Genomic DNA, 27,227 nt, shown 5'->3' on the forward strand with positions numbered 1-27,227 from the left:
CGTTTAAAGGCTCAGCTAATGATACACACACAAAAAATAAACATAAAATAAAATGGATTCTTATATTTGTTCTTATGACTGTAAAACAAAAACAGAGAGACAGAGAGGGAGATATCTCCTTCCTCAGGTTAGTCTGCATGAATGGGAGCGTCTAATATTCCCTCATCAGCAGCTCACAGTAGCTAAATAACAATAGTATAAAGAACTTTCCTGAAGTCTCACATTTTTATTTTCAGTTTAAGGGGTTGGATTCTGAATTTTACAAATCCTGCTTAATGTATTTAGATAAAGCACTTAACGTTTTCCTCCTAGTATATACGGTACTTGTTCATCTTCTATTTAAAATAACTTTTCAGCACTTTGCAACTGAAAAACTACCAAAAACTAGGTGAAAAAGTACTATCAAAATTATTCTGAGTATATTCTTGCTTGCTGCGGTTTAAAGGGCATTTTATTGATAATTTTGAAAATATCACCTTGGAGAAAACCAAGTAGAAAAAGTTCACACTTATGGCCAAGACATTTCCCTCAGGCTGGGGTCACACTTCTGACCAAGACATTTCCCTCAGGCTGGGGTCACACTTATGGCCAAGACATTTCCCTCAGGCTGGGGTCACACTTATGGCCAAGACATTTCCCTCAGGCTGGGGTCACACTTCTGGCCAAGACATTTCCCTCAGGCTGGGGTCACACTTATGGCCAATACATTTCCCTCAGGCTGGGATCACACTTATGGCCAAGACATTTCCCTCAGGCTGGGGTCACACTTCTGGCCAAGACATTTCCCTCAGGCTGGGGTCACACTTATGGCCAAGACATTTCCCTCAGGCTGGGGTCACACTTCTGACCAAGACATTTCCCTCAGGCTGGGGTCACACTTATGGCCAAGACATTTCCCTCAGGCTGGGGTCACACTTATGGCCAAGACATTTCCCTCAGGCTGGGGTCACACTTCTGGCCAAGACATTTCCCTCAGGCTGGGGTCACACTTATGGCCAATACATTTCCCTCAGGCTGGGATCACACTTATGGCCAAGACATTTCCCTCAGGCTGGGGTCACACTTCTGGCCAAGACATTTCCCTCAGGCTGGGATCACACTTCTGGCCAAGACATTTCCCTCAGGCTGGGGTCACACTTCTGGCCAAGACATTTCCCTCAGGCTGGGGTCACACTTATGGCCAAGACATTTCCCTCAGGCTGGGGTCACACTTATGGCCAAGACATTTTCCTCAGGTTGGGTCACACTTCTGGCCAAGACATTTCCCTCAGCCTGGGGTCACACTTCTGGCCAAGACATTTCCCTCAGGCTGGGGTCACACTTCTGGCCAAGACATTTCCCTCAGGCTGGGGTCACACTTCTGGCCAAGACATTTCCCTCAGGCTGGGGTCACACTTCTGGCCAAGACATTTCCCTCAGGCTGGGGTCACACTTATGGCCAAGACATTTCCCTCAGGCTGGGGTCACACTTATGGCCAAGACATTTCCCTCAGGCTGGGGTCACACTTATGGCCAATACATTTCCCTCAGGCTGGGGTCACACTTATGGCCAAGACATTTCCCTCAGGCTGGGGTCACACTTAGGCCAAGACATTTCCCTCAGCCTGGGGTCACACTTCTGGCCAAGAGACATTTCCCTCAGGCTGGGGTCACACTTCTGGCCAAGACATTTCCCTCAGGCTGGGGTCACACTTCTGGCCAAGACATTTCCCTCAGGCTGGGGTCACACTTCTGGCCAAGACATTTCCCATTAGGCTGGGGTCACACTTCTGGCCAAGACATTTCCCCCAGGCTGGGGTCACACTTATGTCCAATACATTTCCCTCAGGCTGGGGTCACACTTCTGGCCAAGACATTTCCCTCAGGCTGGGGTCACACTTCTGGCCAAGACATTTCCCTCAGGCTGGGGTCACACTTATGGCCAAGACATTTCCCTCAGGCTGGGGTCACACTTATGGCCAAGACATTTCCCTCAGGCTGGGGTCACACTTATGGCCAAGACATTTCCCTCAGGCTGGGGTCACACTTCTGGCCAAGACATTTCCCTCAGGCTGGGGTCACACTTCTGGCCAAGACAGTTCACTCAGGCTGGGGTCACACTTCTGGCCAAGACAGTTCCCTCAGGCTGGGGTCACATTTCTGGCCAAGACAGTTCCCTCAGGCTGGGGTCACACTTATGGCCAAGACATTTCCCTCAGGCTGGGGTCACACTTATGGCCAAGACATTTCCCTCAGGCTGGGGTCACACTTCTGGCCAAGACATTTCCCTCAGGCTGGGGTCACACTTCTGGCCAAGACATTTCCCTCAGGCTGGGGTCACACTTCTGGCCAAGACATTTCCCCCAGGCTGGGGTCACACTTATGTCCAATACATTTCCCTCAGGCTGGGGTCACACTTCTGGCCAAGACATTTCCCTCAGGCTGGGGTCACACTTCTGGCCAAGACATTTCCCTCAGGCTGGGGTCACACTTATGGCCAAGACATTTCCCTCAGGCTGGGGTCACACTTATGGCCAAGACATTTCCCTCAGGCTGGGGTCACACTTCTGGCCAAGACATTTCCCTCAGGCTGGGGTCACACTTATGGCCAAGACATTTCCCTCAGGCTGGGGTCACACTTATGGCCAAGACATTTTCCTCAGGTTGGGTCACACTTCTGGCCAAGACATTTCCCTCAGCCTGGGGTCACACTTCTGGCCAAGACATTTCCCTCAGGCTGGGGTCACACTTCTGGCCAAGACATTTCCCTCAGGCTGGGGTCACACTTCTGGCCAAGACATTTCCCTCAGGCTGGGGTCACACTTCTGGCCAAGACATTTCCCTCAGGCTGGGGTCACACTTATGGCCAAGACATTTCCCTCAGGCTGGGGTCACACTTATGGCCAAGACATTTCCCTCAGGCTGGGGTCACACTTATGGCCAATACATTTCCCTCAGGCTGGGGTCACACTTATGGCCAAGACATTTCCCTCAGACTGGGGTCACACTTCTGGTCAAGACATTTCCCTCAGCCTGGGGTCACACTTCTGGCCAAGAGACATTTCCCTCAGGCTGGGGTCACACTTCTGGCCAAGACATTTCCCTCAGGCTGGGGTCACACTTCTGGCCAAGACATTTCCCTCAGGCTGGGGTCACACTTATGTCCAATACATTTCCCTCAGGCTGGGGTCACACTTCTGGCCAAGACATTTCCCTCAGGCTGGGGTCACACTTCTGGCCAAGACATTTCCCTCAGGCTGGGGTCACACTTATGGCCAAGACATTTCCCTCAGGCTGGGGTCACACTTATGGCCAAGACATTTCCCTCAGGCTGGGGTCACACTTCTGGCCAAGACATTTCCCTCAGGCTGGGGTCACACTTCTGGCCAAGACAGTTCACTCAGGCTGGGGTCACACTTCTGGCCAAGACAGTTCCCTCAGGCTGGGGTCACATTTCTGGCCAAGACAGTTCCCTCAGGCTGGGGTCACACTTATGGCCAAGACATTTCCCTCAGGCTGGGGTCACACTTATGGCCAAGACATTTCCCTCAGGCTGGGGTCACACTTATGGCCAAGACATTTCCCTCAGGCTGGGGTCACACTTATGGCCAAGACATTTCCCTCAGGCTGGGGTCACACTTATGGCCAAGACATTTCCCCCAGGCTAGGATAACACTTGTCCATACAGAAAAGCATCATTTTTCTGCTATGTGTGCGTGTCAGGCCTTTCACACTGGGGTGTTGGGGAATTTTACTGCACTGCTGCCACAGGGCAATGTAAGTCTATGGGTTAAATTACATTTCCTGTGGTGCAGTGCTGTGCGCTGGATGTGCCCTATGTAATGCAAGTAAATGCTTACACAACTGTGGGGCTCCTGTGTGGTGATCTGCAGCATGCCGGAAGTCATGTAAGTCTATGGCGATGCATGCTTTTTTTCAAATGATAGTGGTGCGGCGCGTGTGCTTCCACCCACTTCTGTGTTCTAAAACCAGGAAGTAAACGCAAGCAAGTGTCACTTCCTGTTTGCCCGGCTGCCAGATGGGGATTACCGCGTACAGTAGATCGTACAGACAGGAACAAAGAACATCTAGCAGACTCCAGGCAATGTGACTGTGGGTACATGTAAGAGTGATGTGCAGGTAATCTGTAGGAGAATGAGGAGATTCTTCCTACATTACACATTCTTCATGCACAATCTGAATATGGATCAGGCCCTAGGCAATGTAACTGTGGGTACATGTAAGAGTGATGTGCAAATACTCTGCAGGGGAATGAGGAGATTCTTCCTCTATTATACATTCTTCATGCACAATCTGAACATGGATCAGGCCCTAGGCAATGTGACTGTGGGTACATGTAAGAGTGATGTGCAGGTACTCTGCAGGGGAATGTGGGGATTCTTCCTCTATTACACATTCTTCATGCATGATCTGAATATGGATCAGGCCCTAGGCAATATAACTGTGGGTACATGTAAGAGTGATGTGCAGGTACTCTGCAGGAGAATGAGGCTATTCTTCCTCTATTACACATTCTTCATGCACAATCTGAGCATGGATCAGACCCTAGGCAATGTAACTGTGGGTACAAGTAAGAGTGATGTGCAGGTACTCTGCAGGAGAATGAGGCTATTCTTCCTCTATTATACATTCTTCATGCATGATCTGAACCAGGTTTAGGGGTAATAGACAACACCTCTGCATTCAATGTGCACAACATTCTCAGTGGATTCACTACACCTCTGCAGGGAGTACATAAGTACATATAGTACTACTGTGTAACTTAATTCGTAGTCACCAAACCCAATTTTAACATGTCAAATTAATTGATTTAATGAGCAAAGGGAGTGCATACATTTGCATACAGCTGCATCAATGCAGAATTATTTGAATCATTTACCATCCCCATTAGTGACATAACTACACTATGGGGTTGATTTACTATAACAAATAGCGTACCTTATCAGAGTTAATATGCCTCATAAGAGTCAACATGCCTTATCAGATTAGCATAGCGAGTGCTACGAACTTATGCCTGGTAATTGGCAATGATGAGAGCTCCACTCGTCCTGCCCTGAGCCCATGCGGGTGCAATCACTTTAAAGGACACTAACCCCGCACTTTGATTGGCCCAATAGGCTGCCTGCCAAGTAGGCCTGAATGATTTATCATTTTTGGATCGAAATCGCGATCACGGAAACGGCGATTCCGTGATCGTCAAAGCGGCGGTTTTGCCGATATTATTCCGCTCCGTCCCGCTGTGCATCAGTAACATTCACCCCCACTCGCCGCTCTGTGTACAAGTAGCGGCGGCTCGGCGGGTTTCACTCTCAGCGGCGGCTCACTTGCTCCTTCCTTCCTTCCTCCTATTGCCCCCTCCTCCTATGTCGTCGGCCGGCAGACTCTGCCCGGAGGCTCTCGCTCTTTCACTCTCGTGCGTCATTGGCTGGGCGGGGGGCAGACTCCGCCACATGCTTTCCCTCTCCCTCCACCTAGCGCGTAGCGTAACATCAGCTGGGCAGGCAGACTCCGCCCACCTGTCAGTCAAGAAGGAATTATCACAGCTCTGCCCCGCCTCCTTTGCACAGAGGAAGTTTGAATGACACCGTGGTGATCTGAGCTGCATTCTCTGCAAATCTATTGTGCATGCATGGTGATCTGCATTCTTTGCAAAGCTGTTGTGTGCTGGCCTGCTGGGCAATGTATATTTATGCAATAGAGCTGAGCTGACTGTGACTGTCAGGCTTGATAACTGGCTGAAGCCTACCCTGCGGACTCAGAGCTAAGGCCCCTTTTACACCTAAAATCGCAAAACACAAGCGATTATCGCTAGCATTTTGCGGGAGTAATTTTTCCGCGTTAAACGCAAAAAAAAATCACTGGATGAAGTAGCGTTTTGGGAGCGATCGCGATTAGCGGTTCTATACATGCTAATCGCGATCGCTCCCGAATCACCTCCAAAACGCTGCATGTAACGCATTTGCAGTTAACGCGAACTGCAAAATGTACGCAATCGCGGCAGTGGGAACACTGCTATAGGAGTACATGGGTTAGCGGCTTTTAAAAACCACTAGCGGTTTGCGGTGAGCGAGAATCGCACGATTCCCGCTCAAGTGTGAATGGGCCCTAAGGAAAGGAAGTTGCTGACTTGCTGCTACTCACACAAACTGATCCTTGTGGCTGGGACAGTGCACAGTGGAAGAAGGACTGTCACTGGACCGTTACTGACTACACACAGCAGGAAACCGCCGTTTTGACGAAAACGTGAGAGAATCGTCTTTTCTGAATTCACAAGCTGTTACAGCAGTGCACAGCGGGCTTCAGAAGGGCTGGACTGACCCGCAAGCTGCTCTCACCTCACTGACCCATTGTTTTGATACATTCACATAATGCAGTAACATTTACAAACATGACAGAAAATGAGCATATCTGTAAATGTTACGGTGTACATTGTGAATTCAGTGCAAAGGCTTGATTAGAAGAAAATCGTGAATCGAATCGAAATCGCAATTTGACACAAATCGTGCAATTCAATATTTTCCTAAAATTGTTCAGGCCTACTGCCAAGTTTCATGTCAAATGACAGGCAGCCTATTGGGCCAAAGTGCGGGGATAATGTCCGTTAAAGTGATTGGACCCGCAGGGGCTCAGGGCAGGACAAGTGGCGCTCCTGTCATTGCCAATTAGCAGGCAGAAGTTTCTAGTGCTCACTATGCTACTCTGATAAGGCACGTTAACTCCGAAAAGGCATGCTATTTGTTATAGTGAATAAACCCCATCAGGCTTTATTCTTACAGCAGAGGTGTTATTTATGATATATTAAAGATTCCTGTGTACACATCAGATACACAGTTACAATCACATATGTATATCTGACTTACAGGGACTGCTTTATTGCAGCAGCCCAAGTAACTTTTTTTCTTTCTTGGTTTATTTCATTTCTGTGGACTAAGCACAGCTATCACTGTATATGTAAGTGATTTATGATGACTTATCTGAGAAATAGAACATTGTATCATATTTTCTCTTTTAATTACAGTTAAAATGTATTAGGAGTCAGACTCAGTGCATTTGATTTTTCCCCACTCCAAATCCAGATATCCAAAAAGTGCTCTGACTCTGACTCCACAGCCCTGCTCCCTCCTGCATAGACCTGCAATAAATCACCAGGCTCCTCCTTCCCCTTTTATCAGTGTAGATGGGAGGATCTCTAAACTGTACCACAGCCAGGGCAGTAGGAGGAGCTAGGAATAGGCTTGGTCAGCAGGAATATTGTTATAGGATAACTGCACACTGCAGTGTAACTGCAAATGACATATTCCAAAATCAGTCAAGTGACCTCACCGGCATTAAAATACATTTTTTTTTCAAACCAGGGGAATCATTTTAAAATTCCTAGTATTATTCAATAGTACACATCATTACTTTTCACTAAATACAGAATGTTTGTCAGACTTAAAGGACAACAATCAAAGTTAACTAAAATTCTAAATGACACATATATTTCCAGTAATTACTACCAAACAGAAATACAAAGGCTTTTTTTCATCTTTACTTTATGTGAAGAGAATATGACATTTACAGATAACAGTTTTCACTGTGAGCATTACTAACGAGGACCGTGTCCAGCACATCCAGTATACAGAGACAGTCCTCACTGGCTGTAATCCTGTGACTGAAATGTCTTCTGAATGACAGAAAGCAGAAATATAGCTTCACATTGTGTGTAAATAACTCATCAGCTATTCTTGTGTCTCTCTGCCTCACGCAATCTAAAGTAAACAGTTTACAGCCAGGAAGAGTTCATTCAAAGTTTCTTTGATATCACTAAGCCATGCTCTGCTCTAGCGATTCAGCTGCTGTTGTACAAATCTGCGGAATACCATCCGGATTACCCCCCTCCCCCAGTACAATCTGACGGCAAGCCACAGAAAAGATTCCCCATGCAGCTCGGGAAAAGCTGTGAATCTGCATATAGTGAAAACAGGCCCTAACACAAATGTCTGACAAGCAGTCATTTATTTCCAAAACATTTCCCACACCCAGCACATTAATATGTTTTTTCACCAGTGTGAGATCTCTTATGTCTGACAAGCTTCCCTTTCTCTATAAAACATTTCCCACACTCAGCACATGAATAGGGCTTCTCACCAGTGTGAGATCTCACATGTCTGACAAGGCTTGAATGCTGCCCAAAACATTTCCCACATTCAGTACATGGATAGGGCTTTTCACCAGTGTGACATCTCTCATGAATGACAAGGCTTCCTTTCTCTCCAAAACATTTCCCACACTCAGCACATAAAAAGGGTTTCTCACCAATGTGAGATCTTTCATGTGTGTTAAGTCTGGATTTACTAGCGAAACATTTCCCACACTCAGCACATGAGTATGGTTTCTCACCAGTGTGAGATTTCACATGTCTGTCAAGATGGGATTTACACCCAAAACATAGCCCACACTCAGTACACGAATATGGCTTCTCACCAGTGTGAGATCTCTCATGTCTGACAAGAATTGATTTCCGATCAAAACATTTCCCACACTCAGCACATGAATAACGATTTTCAGTGTGAGATCTCTCATGATTGACAAGTTGTGATTTACTCACAAAACATTTTCCACACTCAGAACAGGAATAGGGCTTTTCACCAGTGTGAGATCTCTCATGAATCACAAGTACTGATTTACGCATAAAACCTTTCCCACACTCAGCACATGAATAGGACTTCTCACCAGTGTGAGATCTCTTATGTCTATCAAGATAGCATTTACGCCCAAAACATTTCCCACACTCAGTACATGAATAGGGCTTCTCACTAGTGTGAGATCTTTTGTGTTTGAAAAGATATGATTTCCGAACAAAACATTTCCCACACTCAGCACATGAATAGGGCTTCTCACCAGTGTGGGATAGCTTATGTATAACAAGATGTGAATTCCGAACAAAACATTCTCCACACTCAGCACATGAATAGGGCTTCTCACCAGTGTGAGATCTCTTATGTATGACAAGCTCTGATTTACGCCCAAAACATTTCCCACACTCAGCACATGAATATGGCTTCTCACCGGTGTGAGATCTCTCATGTCTAACAAGGTCTGATTTACCCCCAAAACATTTTCCACACTGGGCACATAAATAAGGCTTCTCATTAGAGTGAATTCTCTCATGTGATACAAGATAAGATTTACGTCCAAACCATTTCCCACACTCAGCGCATGAGTATGGTTTCTCACCAGTGTGAGATCTCTCATGTCTGACAAGACTTGATTTACGATCAAAACATTTCCCACACTCAGCACATGAATAGGGCTTCTCACCAGTGTGAGATCTCTCATGTATGACAAGCTCTAAATTCTGAACAAAACATTTCCCACATGTAGAACAGGAAAAAGACCCTCCAGCAGGGGGAGGGCTGTAATGGGTAGGAGGCCCCCCAGGGATAGACAGGTGAGGAGAGTCTGCGGGAATATTTGGTGTAACCAGGATATATGCAGGAGACTCTTGCCCAATGTCGTCATCGTCCGCTGTGCAGTCTGTGGATCCAGAGAGACGAGTCTCTGAGAGGTCCCTGATGCCGGGACTCCACCCTGCAAATAGAGAAACATCATCACTTCCTGTTAGAGAATTCTGAGGGGAGGAACAATTATCATTAGGGATGAAAGGAAAGAGGATGGTCGGCACTGCTGTACAACTTCCTTTATTTGGCAATGTGCAGACAAGTAGGCTGTGTGTTACATCATCACTTCACGGTCCATAAGAAGAGACTAAACACGTACCGGTGCGGGGGTGGATAATGGTGGGTGCTGGTTGCTGGGAGCCTGACGGCAGTTTCATGCACAAGCGCTTCTTTGAAGGATATAACAAGGGGGCGGGGCTGCAGCAGCAAATTATATAAGTCACTAACATAATATTCCATGATTTGTACTTTGTATTGGTTGAACTCGATGGACGTATGTCTTTTTTCAACCAAAATAACTATGTAACTATGATGAATATAGGTCAGGCCATGCAGAGCAGAGAATCTGGCTGAAACAGTCAGCAGTATGTTTTATGGTAAGGGTGTAGAAAGGAAGACAAACATGTGTGGTCATTAAGGCCTATTGGCCACATGGGGTCTATGAGTTTGAACACAGCCATTCCAGCGCAGGAGACTTGGGCGCAGCAGTGAGTAACTTCAGCGCCGTCAGAAGGTGGAGCTGAAGTTACTCATATAACACTATAATTCAGCCTCCAGCAATTGCTGGAAGCCAAATTATTTTATTACTGACCATCCATGGCAGCCTGGAGGGGGAATAGTATTTAAAATCAATGGGAATTTGTGCAGAAGCAGGATAAGCCATAAAGGCTGTATCCTGCGCCCAAGTCTCCTGTGCCGATTCCTCCCGTACGCCTATGAGTTATATCAGTACTGTGACAAACACCCGCCAATCCTGTAATGCTAGGCCATAATTGCCATACAGGTCTCATCCATTAGCGACTTCTAGAGGCGAATACACTGTGAGCAAAGTAAACATTTAAAATTGTTTGGTGTGCCCATGATACACTCTCGATTGTATGTACAATCAGTAAAGTAAAGTTATCGATTTCACCCTGGAAATCGAGGGTTTTGCTGCCACCACTCTCTATATTGACGAGGTAGAGAGATCTCAAACTAGTTATTCCTAAAAGGAAGAAACAGTTAATTGCAACCTAACTAGCCAATTCAAGAATTTATAAAAATTGGAATCCTGCTTGGAACCCTGTTTTGCCAAATCTGCCCCCATGATTTGACGGGACCTTGTTGTCTTTAAGTGGTCAAATTCTTCTGGACATTGGCCTCAATTCACTAAGCATATCTCCTGTCTTTAATAACATTTCTAGAGTTATCAAAATGGTGATGAGGCATGTAGTATTCAGGAAACATTTTACCTCAGGCAAACCTAAAGTTAACTCTTCTGTCTTTAAGTTAAGCTGAGATCTCTAAAGTTAACTCTTCAATCCTTAAAATAATTACAAAATTCTAAAGTTAAAGACAGGCTGTTAATTAACTGCATGTGAAAATAACTACTGAGGAGGTAACTTAAAGGATTTCAGGCTTTCCATGCCCGAAACTACCCCCATACCCCCCCCCCCCCCCCCCCCCGCAGGCTCAGTATGAGGCCGACGCTGAGGTCGTCCTCAGTAACAGCGGAGATACCGGGCCGCAGGCTGTGAGCAGAGGTGCGTCGTGGGACATGTCGCCGGGAACAAGCTGGAGGAAGCACGGGTAAGTAGATTGGGGGGGTGGCATGGAACGCCTGATGAATCCTTTAAGGACTGAAGTGATAAGGTAACTTTCTCACTGTGAAAACTTATCTTGACACCTTAAAAAGGCAAGATCGATGCATGGTGATACATTTTCTCTTGCCTTATTATTTCCAGCATGACCTTAATGAATTGAGGCCAATAACAGTATTTGCTCTCATTTTTGAAATATGGGGATTCTTTATAAGAATTTATGTGGCATGGAAGCTTTAACTACTTATGCCATTCACGGCAGTATAACTACGCCCCACAGGACTTCAGTTCCTGCACAGGGGAGTAAATATGCATCTATAGCAGTCAGCAGCCGCTGCGCGCTCCCGCGAGGGTACTCGTCGCTGCCCATTAACCCGGAGATCAGTGGATGGGAACACAGTTCCAATTCATCGATCTAACTGCCAGGATAAATGATCGCCGGCATGAATGAGATACCTGCGGTCATTTTAACAACGTTACACATCCATGCATTATTTCTGGTTCGCGTACTAATGGTACAGTCAGGAAAATAATGCGTGAGGAAATAATGCTTGTGGCCAAATAGTACAATTACACCTACATACATTTTTTTTTCTTTTTATAAAATCCACATAAATCCACATACAAAATTAATCCCTTAACTCCCACACTCTCCCATAGTTACCCAAATAAAACTTATGCATGTAAAAAAATGACAATTAAAAAAAAATAGTTAACTGAGGGACTGAACTTTTTTATTGTGTGCATCAAGAGGGTATATTACTGTCATTTTTAAAAATATGGGCTTGTAATTAGGGATAGACGCAAAACAATATTTTCACCATACATTGTACTAGGGACATACTTTAAATGCTCTAATAACTGGGCCAAATGGGCAAATAAAATGTATGGGTTTTTTATCCACAGTAAAACTAGTAGAACTAAAAGTATAATGGCCGAAAACGGAGAAATAATTATTTTTTTCATATTTTTTTTCAATTTTTATCTTAGTTTTCCTGTTAAAATGCATGTACAATAAAATAATTCTAGGCAAAATTACCAACCACAGAAAGCCTAATTGGTGGCGAAAAAAAAAAGATATAGACCATTTTGTTGTGATAAGTAGTGATAAAGTTATTGGCAAACCAATGGAAGGAGCGCTGACAGGTGAAAATTGCTCTGGTACAGAAGGGGAAAACCTCTCAGTAGGTAAGTGGTTAATAGTGCACTATTATTTGTGTATTGATGCTTCTATGTGCCCCCCTAACATTGTGTGTTCATATTTTTCTATGGCTGTATCTGACGCTTTATCACTTCCGGCCAGCCATATAATATAGCTGCCTGCGCTCCAAAGACCAGGAAGTGCGGCTTCTTAGCGCGCTCCCATTTATTACGGCACGCAGGTGTTCTCTATCATTGGCCAATCTTCTGGACCCTGTTGGATAGAAAAGACAGATACTTACCCAGCATCCATCAGCTCCTGACGAAGTGGTCACGTGGACCACGCCACGCGTTGGAGCATTCCTGCACCACCCTCTATCCTGACTGGTTGCTGTATCATACACCCCGTTACCATGGTGGACGCCGGATTGTTCATAGTATGTCTGCCACTCAGCTGCCTTTGCTATATACACTGCTCAAAAAATAAAGGGAACACTTGAACAACACAATGTAACTCCAAGTCAATCACACTTCTGTGAAATCAAACTGTCCACTTAGGTAGCACCACTGGTTGACAATCAGTTTCACATGCTGTTGTACAAATGGAATAAACAACAGGTGGAAATGATTAGCAATTAGCAAGACATCCGCAATAAAGGAATGGTTCTGCAGTGTAAGAATCTATATACGTTGGTTGCTATGGGCAACAACACTACACCTTCGTTTGGCACCATATCACAGGAAGTGTGATAACTGGACTCTCATCACAGCACAGCAACAGCATAGAAGATAAAACTTCTTAGACGTCGTCAAAGTTTCAGGAGTTTATTCAGGAAACAGATATACAGATGCTTATCTCAACATGTTCGTTACACCTCAGCAAAGCAATTATTCTGTAGTAAGTCCTCTTTGCATTAAACTCCACTTGCCTGTTCAGTTAGACGCTCTTCGAATGAAGTTCATACAGCTGTGGCAAATTTTCTCACGGATCTCTCTTCTGACGTCTCCCTGGAGCCTGAGACCTCTCTCAGTGGATCCACGTATTCCCCTCACGGCAATTTGCCTGGCCGCGCCCAGGATTGCTCCTTCCTCTGGATCCTGTTTTGGCAGTAACTGTGTGTACGGCACAGCTTCTCTGACATCCTAGAGACCCGCCGCTATAGCACTCGAACTTCATTCCGTGCTCCGGGCTCCTTGCAGCCCCGCACTCACCTATCTCCTCTCGATAAGCTTCCAGCGTCTTCTCCGCTTTTTTGCTATGAAAGTCCTTGATAGACTGATATCTCTGGCCCCGGACCTTTTCTGCCTTTTTCTGCGAGACAGCACTGGATTTCACGGCACCAATTGTAAGAATCTATACGTTGGTTGCTATTGGCAACAACACTACACCTTCATTCGGCACCATATCACAGGAAGTGTGATAACTCGACTCTCATCACAGCAACAGCATAGGAGATAGAACTTCTTAGGCGTCATCACAGTTTCAGGAGTTTATTCAGTAAACTGATATACAGATGCTTAACTCTACATGTTCGTTACACCTCAGCGAAGCAATTGTTCTGTAGTAAGTCCTCTTTGCGTTACAGGCTCTTGGTCATTCCTTTTTAACGGCAACCAGGCTTTCTCTTATGTTACATCTATACTACGTTGCACTTAGGGCTATATACAGCATACAGTTAGATAAGATGACAAGACATTACAAAAAGAGTAGAAAGTGGAAGTCATCAGCCAGAAGTCAGAAGTAGCTCCTGCCATCCTGTCTCCCTATTTTATATGAACCTCAAAGAGTTAAATGTGACATCATCTGAGCAGGGACGGATCAATAACTTATCGCCTGTGCAGCAATCTGTACACACTGCTGGTTATTGCAGCTATGAGGGTGTCACTCTCTCCTGGTCAGAGTCTCTGTTGGGCAGCTCTAGTGATTTGTGCAGCGATCTGTACACACTGCTGGTTATTGCAGCTATGAGGGTGTCACTCCCTCCTGGTCAGAGTCTCTGTTGGGCGGCTCTAGTGATTTGTGCAGCGATCTGTACACACTGCTGGTTATTGCAGCTATGAGGGTGTCACTCCCTCCTGGTCAGAGTCTCTGTTGGGCGGCTCTAGTGATTTGTACAGCAATCTGTACACACTGCTGGTTATTGCAGCTATGAGGGTGTCACTCCCTCCTGGTCAGTCTCTGTTGGGCAGCTCTAGTGATTTGTGCAGTGATCTGTACACACTGCTGGTTATTGCAGCTATGAGGGCGTCACTCCCTCCTGGTCAGAGTCTCTGTTGGGCAGCTCTAGTAATTTGTGCAGCGATCTGTACATATTACGCAGTCTCTGTTGGCCAGCTCTAGTGATTTGTACAGCAATCTGTACACACTGCTGGTTATTGCAGGTATAAGGGTGTCTCTGCCTCCTGGTCAGAGTCTTTGTTGGGCAGCATCAGTTATTTGTGCAGCGATCTGTACACACTGCTGGTTATTGCAGCTATGAGGGTGTCACTCCCTCCTGGTTAGAGTCTCTGTTGGGCAGCTCTAGTGATTTGTGCAGCGATCTGTACACACTGCTGGTTATTGCAGCTATGAGGGTGTCACTCCCTCCAGGTCAGTGTCTCTGTTGGGCAGCTCTAGGGAGTTGTGCAGCGATCTGTACACACTGCTGATTATTGCAGTTATGAGGGGCTCACTCCCTCCTGGTCAGAGTCTCTGTCCCGCAGCTCTAGTGATTTGTGCAGCGATCTGTACACACTGCTGGTTATTGCAGCTATGAGGGTGTCACTCCCTCCTGGTCAGAGTCTCTGTTGGGCAGCTCTAGTGATTTGTGCAGCGATCTGTACACACTGCTGGTTATTGGAGCTATGAGGGTGTCACTTCCTCCTGGTTAGAGTCTCTGTTGGGCAGCTCCAGTGATTTGTCCAGTGATCTGTACACACTGCTGGTTATTGCAGCTATGAGGGTGTCACTCCCTCCTGGTCAGAGTCTCTGTTGGGCAGCTCCAGTGATTTGTGCAGCAATCTGTACACACTGCTGGTTATTGCAGCTATGAGGGTGTCACTCCCTCCTGGTCAGAGTCTCTGTTGGGCAGCTCTAGTGATTTGTGCAGCAATCTGTACACACTGCTGGTTATTGCAGCTATGAGGGTATCACTCCCTCCTGGTCAGAGTCTCTGTTGGGCAGCTCTAGTGATTTGTGCAGCAATCTGTACACACTGCTGGTTATTGCAGCTATGAGGGTGTCACACCTCCAGGTCAGAGTCTCTGTTGGGCAGCTCTAGTGATTTGTGCAGCAATCTGTACACACTGCTGGTTATTGCAGCTATGAGAGTGTCACTCCCTCCTGGTCAGAGTCTCTGTTGGGCAGCTCTAGTGATTTGTGCAGCAATCTGTACACACTGCTGGTTATTGCAGCTATGAGGGTGTCACTCCCCCCTGGTCAGAGTCTCTGTTGGGCATTTGGCCCACATCAACAAAGCCAAACACAAGATATTCCTCCCAGCTGTTCTATGTGATTCCCATAATATGAATAAGCTGCTGATTATTATTATTATTTATTGTATTTATAAAGCACCAACATATTACGCAGCGCTGCACAATAGATAAATGGGTTAACATACAAGGTAGAACATACAGAAACTCACAACAAAACAAGCAAATGCAAATGATTTGATAACAATACAGTGTCATAGGTCAAAATAGAGACTGTTCTAGTCCACAAGAGGGGTGATTGTCAGTAAGATTGCATAATCAAGCTGGAAACACTAGGGAGGAGGGCCCTGCCAGAGGCTTACCATCTAAAGGGTGGGGGTGGAGACAATAGGTGCATCTTTTGAGAGTGTGTCTAACAGAACATATTATGGTGCTGGTGTAGGGGGGTATGCGAGCATGAAGAGGTGAGTCTTAAGAGCTTGTTTGAAGGTATTAACCCCCCCGCCCAGGCTGACTGCAGGACAATTAAGCACGTATATTTGACCTGATGAAGCGGCTGCGACCGTGAAACGCGTTGTCGATGTGCACAAATAAATTCTGAACTTCTTTTATACGGTTTGATTACTACTAATAAGGTAGGCTATCTCTATAAATATAGAACTGTGATATCAGTGTCCACATACACGCATACACCCCAGGGACCTTATCATAAGTCCACCCGATCCTACACGGGCGCCTCCAACTACCCCTAAGCTTATGCTACATCCTCCTAGAGGACCTACAGATACCAGGAACACCCTGTCATATCTGAACTTTTTCTGGAGCGACGACCGTACCGGACGGCAAAAGGCCGAGTGAGGGCGGTACTCCCCCACATGCCGAGACGAGTGGTTGCCTACAGCAACCCACACTTGTGAGTATTACTCTTACTCTACTACTAACCTGATGCTATTCCAACGGTAATACACCAGATCGGGCTCCCGATCTCCCTGTGTCTTTTGTCGTTTCAAGTCTGACCTCTCGAACCCCCCTGGCGGTCTATTAAAAACCGCCAGGGGGCAGCAGAGCAGTTTTTTTTTTTTAAATCTGTGCAACGGCATCCCCCCACCCTCTTCGAACGCCTCCGGCGATCTCCGATCAGGAGAACGGGATTTCCTGGAGGGCTTCCCCCGTCGCCATGGCGATGGGCGGCATGAGGTCATCGACGTCGTGACGTCATTGGGAGTCCCGATCTACCCCTCAGCGCTACCTGGCACTGATTGGCCAGGCAGCGCACGGGGTCTGGGGGGGGGCGGCGTGGCGAGTGGCAGACAATCGGCGCAGAGCGGCGGCGATCAGAGTGCACACGCAGCTAGCAAAGTGCTAGCTGCGTGTTGCAAAAAAAAAAGTATGCAAATCGGCCCAGCAGGGCCTGAGAAATCCTCCTGCGCGGCATAGCCCGTGCTCAGCACGGGCTTACCGCCAGGGGGGTTAAAGGTGGGGGCGAGTCTGACGGCTGGTGGGAGCGAGTTCCAGAGAGTAGGAGCAGCCCTGGTGAAGTCCTGCAATCGTGCATGTGACTGAGTTATGCGTGGTGTGACTAGGCGCAGGTCATTGGAGGATCGGAGGGGGCGGGCTGGTATGTGCCTGTGGACCAGATCAGAGATGTAGGTCGGGCAGGTCTTGTGCACTGATTTGTAGGCCAAGCACAGGATTTTGAAATTGATCCTAAAGCTGATGGGGAGCCAGTGTAGGGCTTTACAGAGCGGAGTTGTAGAGGCTCTGCGGTGAGAAGAATGTATCAGTCTGGCTGCCGCATTCATTACCAATTGAAGTGGGGCAGTATGGTTAGAGGGGAGGCCAGACAAAAGAGAATTGCAGTAGTCTAGGCGGGAGATGACAAGGGCGTGGATAAGGAGTTTAGTGGTGTCAGGGGACAGGTAGGAGCGGATCTTGAAGATGTTGCGGAGGTGGAAGTTGCAGGATCTGGCAATACCTTGGATGTGGGGTTTAAAGGAAAGTTCAGAGTCCAGAGTAACGCCTAGACAGCGGGCTTGGGAGGTAGGGTGGATAGTAGTATTTTCAATAGTGACGTGCAGATCTGGGAGGGGTGCAGCTGTGCGGGGTGGGAATATTAGAAGCTCAGTCTTGTCCAAATTAAGCTTCAGGTACCTGGCAGCCATCCAGGAGGAAATGGATGTGAGGCAGGCAGAGACTTTGTCCATGGTAGAGGAGGAGAGATCTGGGGTGTGGAGATATATCTGGGTGTCATTGGCATACAGGTGGTAATTGAAACCCATGGAGTAGATGATTTTGCCAATTGAGGCAGTATAGAGTGAGAACAGTAGTGGTCCTAGGACGGAACCTTGAGGAACACCAACTGAGAGGGGTGTAGGATAGGAGTGGATGAGGAGCCATTGAAAAATATTATGAAGGAGCGGTTGGAGAGGTAGGAGGAGATCCAGGCTAAGGCTAGGTCCTGAATGCCCATTAGCTTCAGGGAGTGGAGGAGAAGGGAGTGGTCGACAGTGTCAAATGGCGAGGAGAGGTCCAGGAGGAGCAGGATCGAGTACTTACCTTCGGCTTTGGCAAGGGCAAGGTCATTGACCACTTTGGTGAGGGCTGTTTCTGTAGAATGGGCTGTGCGAAAACCAGATTGCAGAGGATCGGGAAGGGAGTTGGAATTAAAGAAATTGGTCAGGCGTTGGTGGGTCAGGCGTTCAAGAATTTTCGAGGCAAAAGGGAGGAGAGAGATTGGGCGGTAGTTGGATGGCAGAGCAGGGTCAAGTTAAGATTTCTTTACCAGGGGAAGCACAGTGCCTTGTTTTAATACGGAGGGGAAGATGCCGGTGGAGAAGGAGAGGTTGAACAGGTGGGTGAGGACAGGGGCTAGATTAGGAAAATGTGCGCGGAGTGAATCAGATGGGACCAGATCTAGGGGGCAGGAAGTGGCAGGTGAAGTTGCCAGCAGCTGGTTGACTTCCTCCACCGTGACAGGATTGAAAGAGGTAAGGGAGGAGAAAGAGGCAGGAGTAGGATGGGGTGAGGAGGCGGGGGCGATAGAGTGGAGGAGAGAAATATCCCTCCGGATGGTTGTAATTTTGTTGATAAAGTAGTTTGATAGGTCAGTGGCTGAGAGGGTGGAGGTTGGGGGGGAGGTGTGGGGTTGAGTAGGGCATTGAAGGTGGCAAAAAGACGACGTGGGTTCGAGGCTTGGGTAGCGATCAAGCGAGTGAAGTAAATCTGTTTGCTATCAGCGAGAGCAGTATGGTACGCCTGCAACTTGGTCTTGTATCCCAGGAAACCATGGTTGTGGCGGGATTTCCTCCATTTGCGTTCTGCAGCTCGTGTCTCATTTTGTAGTTTTTTTGTGAGGGCAGTGTGCCAAGGTTGGGGGTTGGGGCGACTGTTGGTACGAAAGGTCAGGGGAGCAGCTTGATCTAAGGCTGCGGAGAGATTACTGTTGTATTGAGCTGCCGCTTCGTTGGGGCAGGTTAGGCTGGGAAGAGAGGAGGAGAGGGAGTGGAGGGGAGTGGCTAGTACATTGGGGTCAAGGTTGCGCAGATCTCTGCCAACGTCCAGTTTGGGGAGGGGGACAGGGGGTGCTGGATGGAGTGAGGGTGAAGGAGATGAGGTGGTGGTCGGAGATGGGGAATGGTGCAGTGTCCAGGTTTGTAAGTGTGATGGCTTTGGAGAAAATTAGGTCCAGAGTATTACCAGCGCTGTGGGTGGGGGCGTTAGTATGTTGAGTGAGGCCAAGCGAGTTGGTGAGCGAGAGAAGCTGAGTGGCAGCAGAGTTGGTAGGCTCATCAATTGGAATGTTAAAGTCTCCGAGGATGATTGTTGGGATGTCGGAGGACAGGGTGTGTGGGAGCCAGGAGGCAAGGTTTTCTAGGAAGTGCGATATTGTACTGGGGGGGGGGGGGGGGGGCGATACAGGACTGCAATAATGGCTGGGAGGGGATGGTAGAGGCGGATAACATGGGCCTCAAAGGAGGTAAAGTAAAGAGAAGGGGGAGGGGTAAAGACACGGAAAGTGCAGGATGGGGAGAGGAGTAGGCCCACCCCTCCCCCAGGCCTGTTATCTGGTCTTGGGGTATGGCTGAGGTGTAGACCCCCGTAGGATAGGGCTGCGGCTGCAGGCAGGTCAGAGGGGGTGAGCCAAGTCTCAGTAAGGGCAAGAAAAGTTAGGGTTTTTGAGATAAAGAGGTCATGGATAGTTGTAAGCTTGTTGCGGATAGATCTGACATTCCAGAGAGCGCCGGATAGAGGAAGAGATGTTTTATACCTCAGTGTTTCTGGATGTGTGTCTGGATTGTCAGAGGAATGAGGGAATTATTTGCATGGTTACTGACTGTCCTGACATAATGCATTATTATAGTAGCTGTGCAGCCAGTATACACATGGCTTCCATATTACTGCTCACATTTGTGTTGCTGTTGATGTGAGCCACACTTTGATCAGTCAGAGTTGCCCCAAATGACACCAGTTGCCCCACTTAGGGCTGTGGTAATTATCACCCTTGCCAGACCTGTCATTTTGCTACTCACTCCCTGTCTGAAATCTATGCACTATGGGGGCAACTTCTTACTCTTGAGAATGTGAATACTTGTTTAGCATAATTGCACTTGACATAGTTGATTAGTAGAGGGATGTTATAGCTAATTTTCCCTTCAGTCTCCCTTCCCCCCAAACATCACTCACATTCTTACAGCCCCTCTCCAAATTATTGGCATCATGTGACTTATACTGTGCCCAGCGGGGACATATTTCTTATTCAGTTTAAAAAGTATTTTGAATATCTAATGTTTATCACTCACCGATGTTCATCCTTGTAATACTGTTTTCCTCCTTAGATACTTTCATCATGTCACCCTCCTCCATTGACTGCTGATCACTCCTCACATATGTCTCTTCTTCTTCCTCTTTATTTGTCCTCAACATGTCACCCTCCGCCATAGACTGCTGATCACTTGACACATGCATCTCTTCTTCTTCCTTTTTAATAGTAGTCATCATGTCACCCTCCTCCATAGATTGATGATCACTCCTCACATATGTCTCTTCTTCTTCCTCTTTAATTGCACCCATCATGTCTTCCTCCTCCATAGACTGCTGATCGCTCCTCACATATTTTTCTTCTTCTTGCTCTTTAATTGTCCTTATGTCACCCTCCTCAATAGACTGCTGATCAGTCCTCACATACGCCTCTTCTTCTTCCTCTTTATTTGTCCTCATCATGTCTCCCTCCTTCATAGACTGCTGCTCACTCCTCACATATGTCTCTTCTTCTTCCTCTTTAAATGTCCCCATCATATCACCCTCCTCCATAGACCTCTGATCACTCCTCACATACGTCTCTTTTTCTTCCTCTTTAAATTGTTGACATCATGTCACCCTCCTCCATAGACCTCTGATCACCCCTCACATTCTTCTCTTCTTCTTCTTTAATTGTCCCCATCATGTTCCCCCGCCTCCATAGACTGCTGATCACTCCTCACATATGTCTCTTGTTCTTTGGGCTCAGGTCTAAAAAGGATAACAATTTATAGCTGTAAGATATTATAGCACTAATAAACCGAGCACAGAAAAGAACATAATTTGCTAGGGGGTGATAATATCCCATAAGCTGTGGTTAAAGAGTTCACTTCCTGAATTACGTCAGGAAGTAAAAAATCAATTGCTCCGCTAAAGTGCTTATAAAAGCACTTTTCAAAGCCAAAATCGCTTTGAAAGCTTGCGATAGCGCTGGCGATTTATAATGTGAACAAGGCCTAAAAGTAAAATTCTACTACTCTCTGCAAGCTCTTTCCTTAAAATATGTATGCACCTGGATTACTGCTCACACCCTTCATATCACTAAAAATTCACCTACTACCTCGGTATAAGATTCCCATCAGACAGCTCTGAGCACTAGTCTAGTTTAGGGGACCCAGCTGGAAACCTTTAGCTCTCCCGGCGCCCAACTCACCGACGGCCTCATAATACGTACGCAGACAGCACACTCCCAAACAGCTACGTGTCAGGTAGGCTGTGGTAAACTATTCCCACACTATTCAGCCAATCACAATGCTTTGTGCTGTAGAAGGTGCAGTGATTGGATAACTGTTCCCTATGAGGTTTCCTGCTGGGTTCCCCAAATTAGACTAGCACCCAGCTCTCATCCATATAACCTGTGTCACTTTAGCCATTCATAACATAGCAATGTAACGCAAGGGGTGACCTTACTTGTCAGTTTCAATATCTGGAAGACTAGGTGAACACACACATTCAGTTTTGATTGGCCAATTTTACCACCTCGGGGGCTAGCAAATGTTGAATACTATGAACATATTATGTAGGCAAGCTCTCATACTACAAGGAAAGGGTAAGACTGGCCAACTAAAATTGGCTGTGTATATACACCCTAATGTTTTATACAGTGGGATATTTACCCCTCCCCTTTACCCACTTCAGTCCCTCCCATTATCATTTAGCATAAGGACAAAGCAAAGGAAAAAACCCCAACTGCACTGTTATGGAGGGGGAAAATAGTTGACTACCTAAGACTACAGGAGGGCGCTGTATTAGTTGGGGGAAAGGAGGTGATGTTATAGACGGCATATGCCTACACTGCAGGGTAATATAGCAATGCTAGGGGCAGAAGAGGCTGTACAGAGGAAATGCGGGCACTGGAGGGACATGGCTATATTCCATATACATCTTCTCTTGTCTCTGTGATGTGACTGACTTATTACTAGGAAGGCGAGATGCCAGCACTGGGGGGACATGGCTATATTCCATATACATCTTCTCCTGTCTCTGTGATGTGAGTGACTTATTATTACTAGGAAGGTGAGATGCCGGCACTGGAGGGACATGGCTATATTCCATATACATCTTCTCTTGTCTCTGTGGTGTGACTGAATTATTACTAGGAAGGTGAGATGCCGGCACTGGAAGGACATGGCTATATTCCATATACATCTCCTCTTGTCTCTGTGATGTGGCTGAATTATTACTAGGAAGGTGAGATGCCAGCACTGGAGGGACATGGCTATATTCCATATACATCTCCTCTTGTCTCTGTGATGTGACTAAATTATTACTAGGAAGGTGAGATGCCGGTGTAGTGAAAAATTTTGCTACCCATCATATTTTGCAACTTGCCATAGAGGACAGTGTATGACTGTGTAGGCGTGGCTTCTCTCTGTTAACACGCCTGTAATTTTTTGCAACCACAGATCCCATTGGGCTAGAAGAGGGATTGTTCCCTCCAGGGGGGGTTATTAGTTGAGCAAGAGGGGGGTGGGGGTTGTTCCCTGGGGGGGGGGGGGGATTAGTTGAGGAAGAGGGGGGATTGTTCCCTCCAGGGGGGGTTATTAGTTGAGCAAGAGGGGAGGGTTCTGTGTGAGAGTAGGGTTTGGTTGGGTTGCATTTTCTGATACAGTTAGGTTAAAGTCAATGGTTAGGTTGCACTTTCTGATAGCTATACGTATAAATAAATGCAACCGGTTGCAAAATCTGATAAAGTTGCAAAAAATTTCACCACACCGGCACTGGAGGGACATGGCTATATTCCATATACATCTCCTCTTGTCTCTGTGATGTGAATTATTACTAGGAAGGTGAGATGCCAACACTGGAGGGACATGGCTATATTCCATATACATCTTCTCTTGTCTCTGTGATGTGACTGAATTATTACTAGGAAGGTGAGATGACGGCACTGGAGGGACATGGCTATATTCCATATACATCTTCTCTTGTCTCTGTGATCTGAATTATTACTAGGAAGGTAAGATGCTAGCCATAATCTATGGCACATATAGGGGGGCCACTAGAAAACTGGCAAACAAGTCACAGCAGTTATATGAGTCTCTTGTATGGCAATTACTTCAAGGAGGATGATCAGCATAGTGACAGGTGAACTATGACCTCCTCTGTAACAAAGTATGTCCACCCCGACCTCTGCTCTGCTCAATATATAACAACAATCACACAATTACCTCTTCCAGCCATGTGCTCTCAACTCCTCCTGCAACGTCTCCTCCTGCTGTTACGTCACTTCCTCTCTTTGGCTTAATTTCTTCCTATCTGTGCGTTCCACCTGGGAGATGTGAGGTCGCCATCTTCTGGTGAATAAGCTAACTGCTGCCTGTGTTTGTGGAATCGCCTGCACTCAGCCATCCAGTGCCCACATTATGATTTTCAGGTGTCTGCTGCCCACATTACGATTTTCTGGTCACTGCTGCCCACATTATGATTTTCAGGTGTCTGCTGCCCACATTGTGATTTTCAGGTGTCTGCTGCCCATATTACGATTTTCTGGTGTCTGCTGCCCACATTACGATTTTCAGGTGTCTGCTGCCCACATTACGATTTTCAGGTGTCTGCTGCCCATATTACGATTTTCTGGTGTCTGCTGCCCACATTATGATTTTCAGGTGTCTGCTGCCCACATTACGATTTTCAGGTGTCTGCTGCCCATATTACGATTTTCTGGTGTCTGCTGCCCACATTACGATTTTCAGGTGTCTGCTGCCCACATTACGATTTTCAGGTGTCTGCTGCCCACATTAGGATTTTCTGGAGACAGCTGCCTACATTGCGATTTTCAGGTGTCTGCTGCCCACATTGCGATTTTCTGGTGTCTGCTGCCCACATTACGATTTTCAGGTGTCTGCTGCCCACATTACGATTTTCAGGTGTCTGCTGCCCACATTACGATTTTCAGGTGTCTGCTGCCCACATTACGATTTTCAGGTGTCTGCTGCCCACATTTCGATTTTCAGTTGTCTGCTGCCCACATTACGATTTTCAGGTGCCTGCTGCCCACATTACGATTTTCAGGTGTCTGCTGCCCACATTACGATTTTCAGGTGTCTGCTGCCCACATTACGATTTTCAGGTGTCTGCTGCCCACATTACGATTTTCAGGTGTCTGCTGCCCACATTACGATTTTCTGGTGTATGCTGCCCACATTAGGATTTTCTGGTGACTGCTGCCCACATTGCGATTTTCTGGTGACTGTTGCCCACATTGCGATTTTCTGGTGACTGCTGCCCACATTGCGATTTTCTGGTGACTGCTGCCCACATAAGGATTTTCTGGTGACTGCTGCCCACATTAGGATTTTCTGGTGTGTGCTGCCCACATTATGATATTCTGGTGACTGCTGCCCACATTAGGATTTTCTGGTGACTGCTGCCCACATTACGATATTCTGGTGACTGCTGCCCACATTAGGATTTTCTGGTGACTGATGCCCACATGGCGATTTTCTGGTGACTGCTGCCCACATGGCGATTTTCTGGTGACTGCTGCCCACATGGCGATTTTCTGGTGACTGCTGCCCACATTGCGATTTTCTGGTGAACTCTGCCCACATTACGATTTTCTGTCCCACATTACGATATTCTGGTGAACGCTGCCCACATTACAATTGTCTGGTGAATGCTGTCCACGTTACAATTTTCTGGTGACTGCTGCTCACGTTACGATTTTCTGGTGACTGGTGCCCACATTACGATTTTCTGGTGAACTCTGCCCACATTATGATTTTCTGGTGAACTCTGCCCACATTATGATTTTCTGGTGAACGCTGCCCACATTACGATTGTCTGGTGAATGCTGTCCACGTTACAATTTTCTGGTGACTGGTGCCCACATTACGATTTTCTGGTGAACTCTGCCCACATTATGATTTTCTAAAGGCCCACATTACGATTTTCTGGTGAACTCTGCCCACATTACGATTTTCTGGCCCACATTACGATTGTCTGGTAAAATGCTGCCCACTTTACAATTAATTTACAGTGAAACGCTGCCCCATTACGATTATTTGGCACCTATGGGGGGGGGGGCCCCATCCAAATATTCGCAGGGGGGCCCAGTGATTTCTAGTTACGCCCCTGCATCCAATGCCATACCTCCCAACTTTTTGAGATGAGGAAGAGCAACACTTAAGCCGCGCTCCTGCATAGCTCCCAATTGTCCTTCTTTTAGAGGAACAGTCCCTTTTTGGGAACCTTGTCCCTCTGTCTTCCTCATTTGTCCCTCTTTCTGGAGTGATGTACAGATCTATATAATGTGTTTTTCTACAGAAAAATGTGTTTAATTGACACAACTTCATTCACATAGTTTACAATGATATATTCCTTATTTCCAAATGTTAGTATGAAGGAAATTGAGCCAGGATAGAAAGGACCAGTGTAGTTTGCATAATAAAGCAACATATTTTTCCTATGAAATCTTTATGGTATGCGTGACTAGGGTTGCGGCAGGGGCGTGGTTAGGGGTGTGGCTTAAGTGTCCATCTTTCTTATCTCAAAAAGTTGGGAGGTATGCTACCGCCACACCTCTAATCACGGCCCTATATCACACATACCATGAATATTTTATAAGAAAAATATGTTGTTTTATAATTCAAACCACACTGGTCCTTTCTATCCTGGTTCATTTTTCTTCATAGTAGCATTTGAAAATAAGAAATATATAAATTTAAATGATGAGAATAAAGTTTAGATCCAACTAAACACATTTTTTTAGACAAAAAAATACATATATTTACATGGATCGGTATGTCAGTCCAGCAAGAAGGACAAATGAGGAAGAAAGAGGGACAGAAGGATTGGGTTTCCAATGGGGGACTGTCCCTCCAAAAGAGGGACAGTTGGGAGCTATGTAATACTATTAGTATTACTATTTTCTCTGTCACTGAACAACATCTTCACATGTATCCCATCCCATAATGATTAATAATAATTGTTATTTGTAGAATGTTGTGTCATTGCTAATTTGCTTTGTGACAGCATAAATGTAGGGCCGGTTCTAGACTTTTTGATGCCTGAGGCAAACTTGTGAAGAAGCCCCCCTTCCCCTCCCCCCCTCCGATTTGGAATGATCACACAGCAGTATTTTTTCACCCTCAGTATGGGTAGGTAGCCAGGTATAGGTGCCCCCTGTATAGGGTAGCCAGGTATCGTTGCCCCCAGTATAGGTATCTAGTATAGTTGCCCCAGTATAGGTTGTATAGTTGCCCCAGTATAGATAGTTAGCATAGTTGCCCCCAGTATATGTAGTATTGTTGCCCCAGTATAGATAGTTAGTACAGTTGCCTTCAGTATAGGTAGTTAGTATACTTGCCCCCAGTATAGGTAGTATAGTTGCCCCAGTATAGGTAGTTAGTATAGTTTCCTCCAGTATAGGTAGTATAGTTGCCCCAGTATAGGTAGTTAGTATAGTTTCCTCCAGTATAGGTAGTTAGTATAGTTTCCTCCAGGTAGTATAGCTGCCCCAGTATAGGTAGCTAGTAAAGTTGCCCCCCCCAGAATAGGTACAATATTTTGCCCCAAGTATAGGTAGTTTAGTTGCCCCAGTATAGGTTAGCGAGATAGGTTCCCCTTCCCCCCTCCCGGGCTTCTGCTTGCCTCCTTGATGCAAGCAGGAGCAGCCTCCTGCAGCACTACAGAC

At 46.5% G+C, this 27,227-nt stretch overlaps 1 protein-coding gene across 1 annotated transcript; it reads right to left on the reverse strand.

The window, feature by feature from the left end:
* Positions 1–7,562: 7,562 nt before the first annotated feature.
* LOC137535406 (zinc finger protein 605-like) lies at positions 7,563–23,800 on the reverse strand. Its single transcript, XM_068257242.1, has 3 exons — positions 23,761–23,800; positions 20,593–21,301; positions 7,563–9,573 (listed from the first exon to the last, which is right to left on the reverse strand). The coding sequence occupies exons 2-3, from the start codon at positions 21,101–21,103 to the stop codon at positions 8,030–8,032; spliced, it is 2,055 nt and encodes a 684-aa protein (XP_068113343.1). The 5' UTR covers positions 21,104–21,301; positions 23,761–23,800; the 3' UTR covers positions 7,563–8,029.
* Positions 23,801–27,227: the final 3,427 nt, after the last annotated feature.

The sequence above is a fragment of the Hyperolius riggenbachi genome, chromosome 10 (assembly GCF_040937935.1).
Source record: "Hyperolius riggenbachi isolate aHypRig1 chromosome 10, aHypRig1.pri, whole genome shotgun sequence".
Classification (NCBI taxonomy): Eukaryota; Metazoa; Chordata; class Amphibia; order Anura; family Hyperoliidae; genus Hyperolius; species Hyperolius riggenbachi.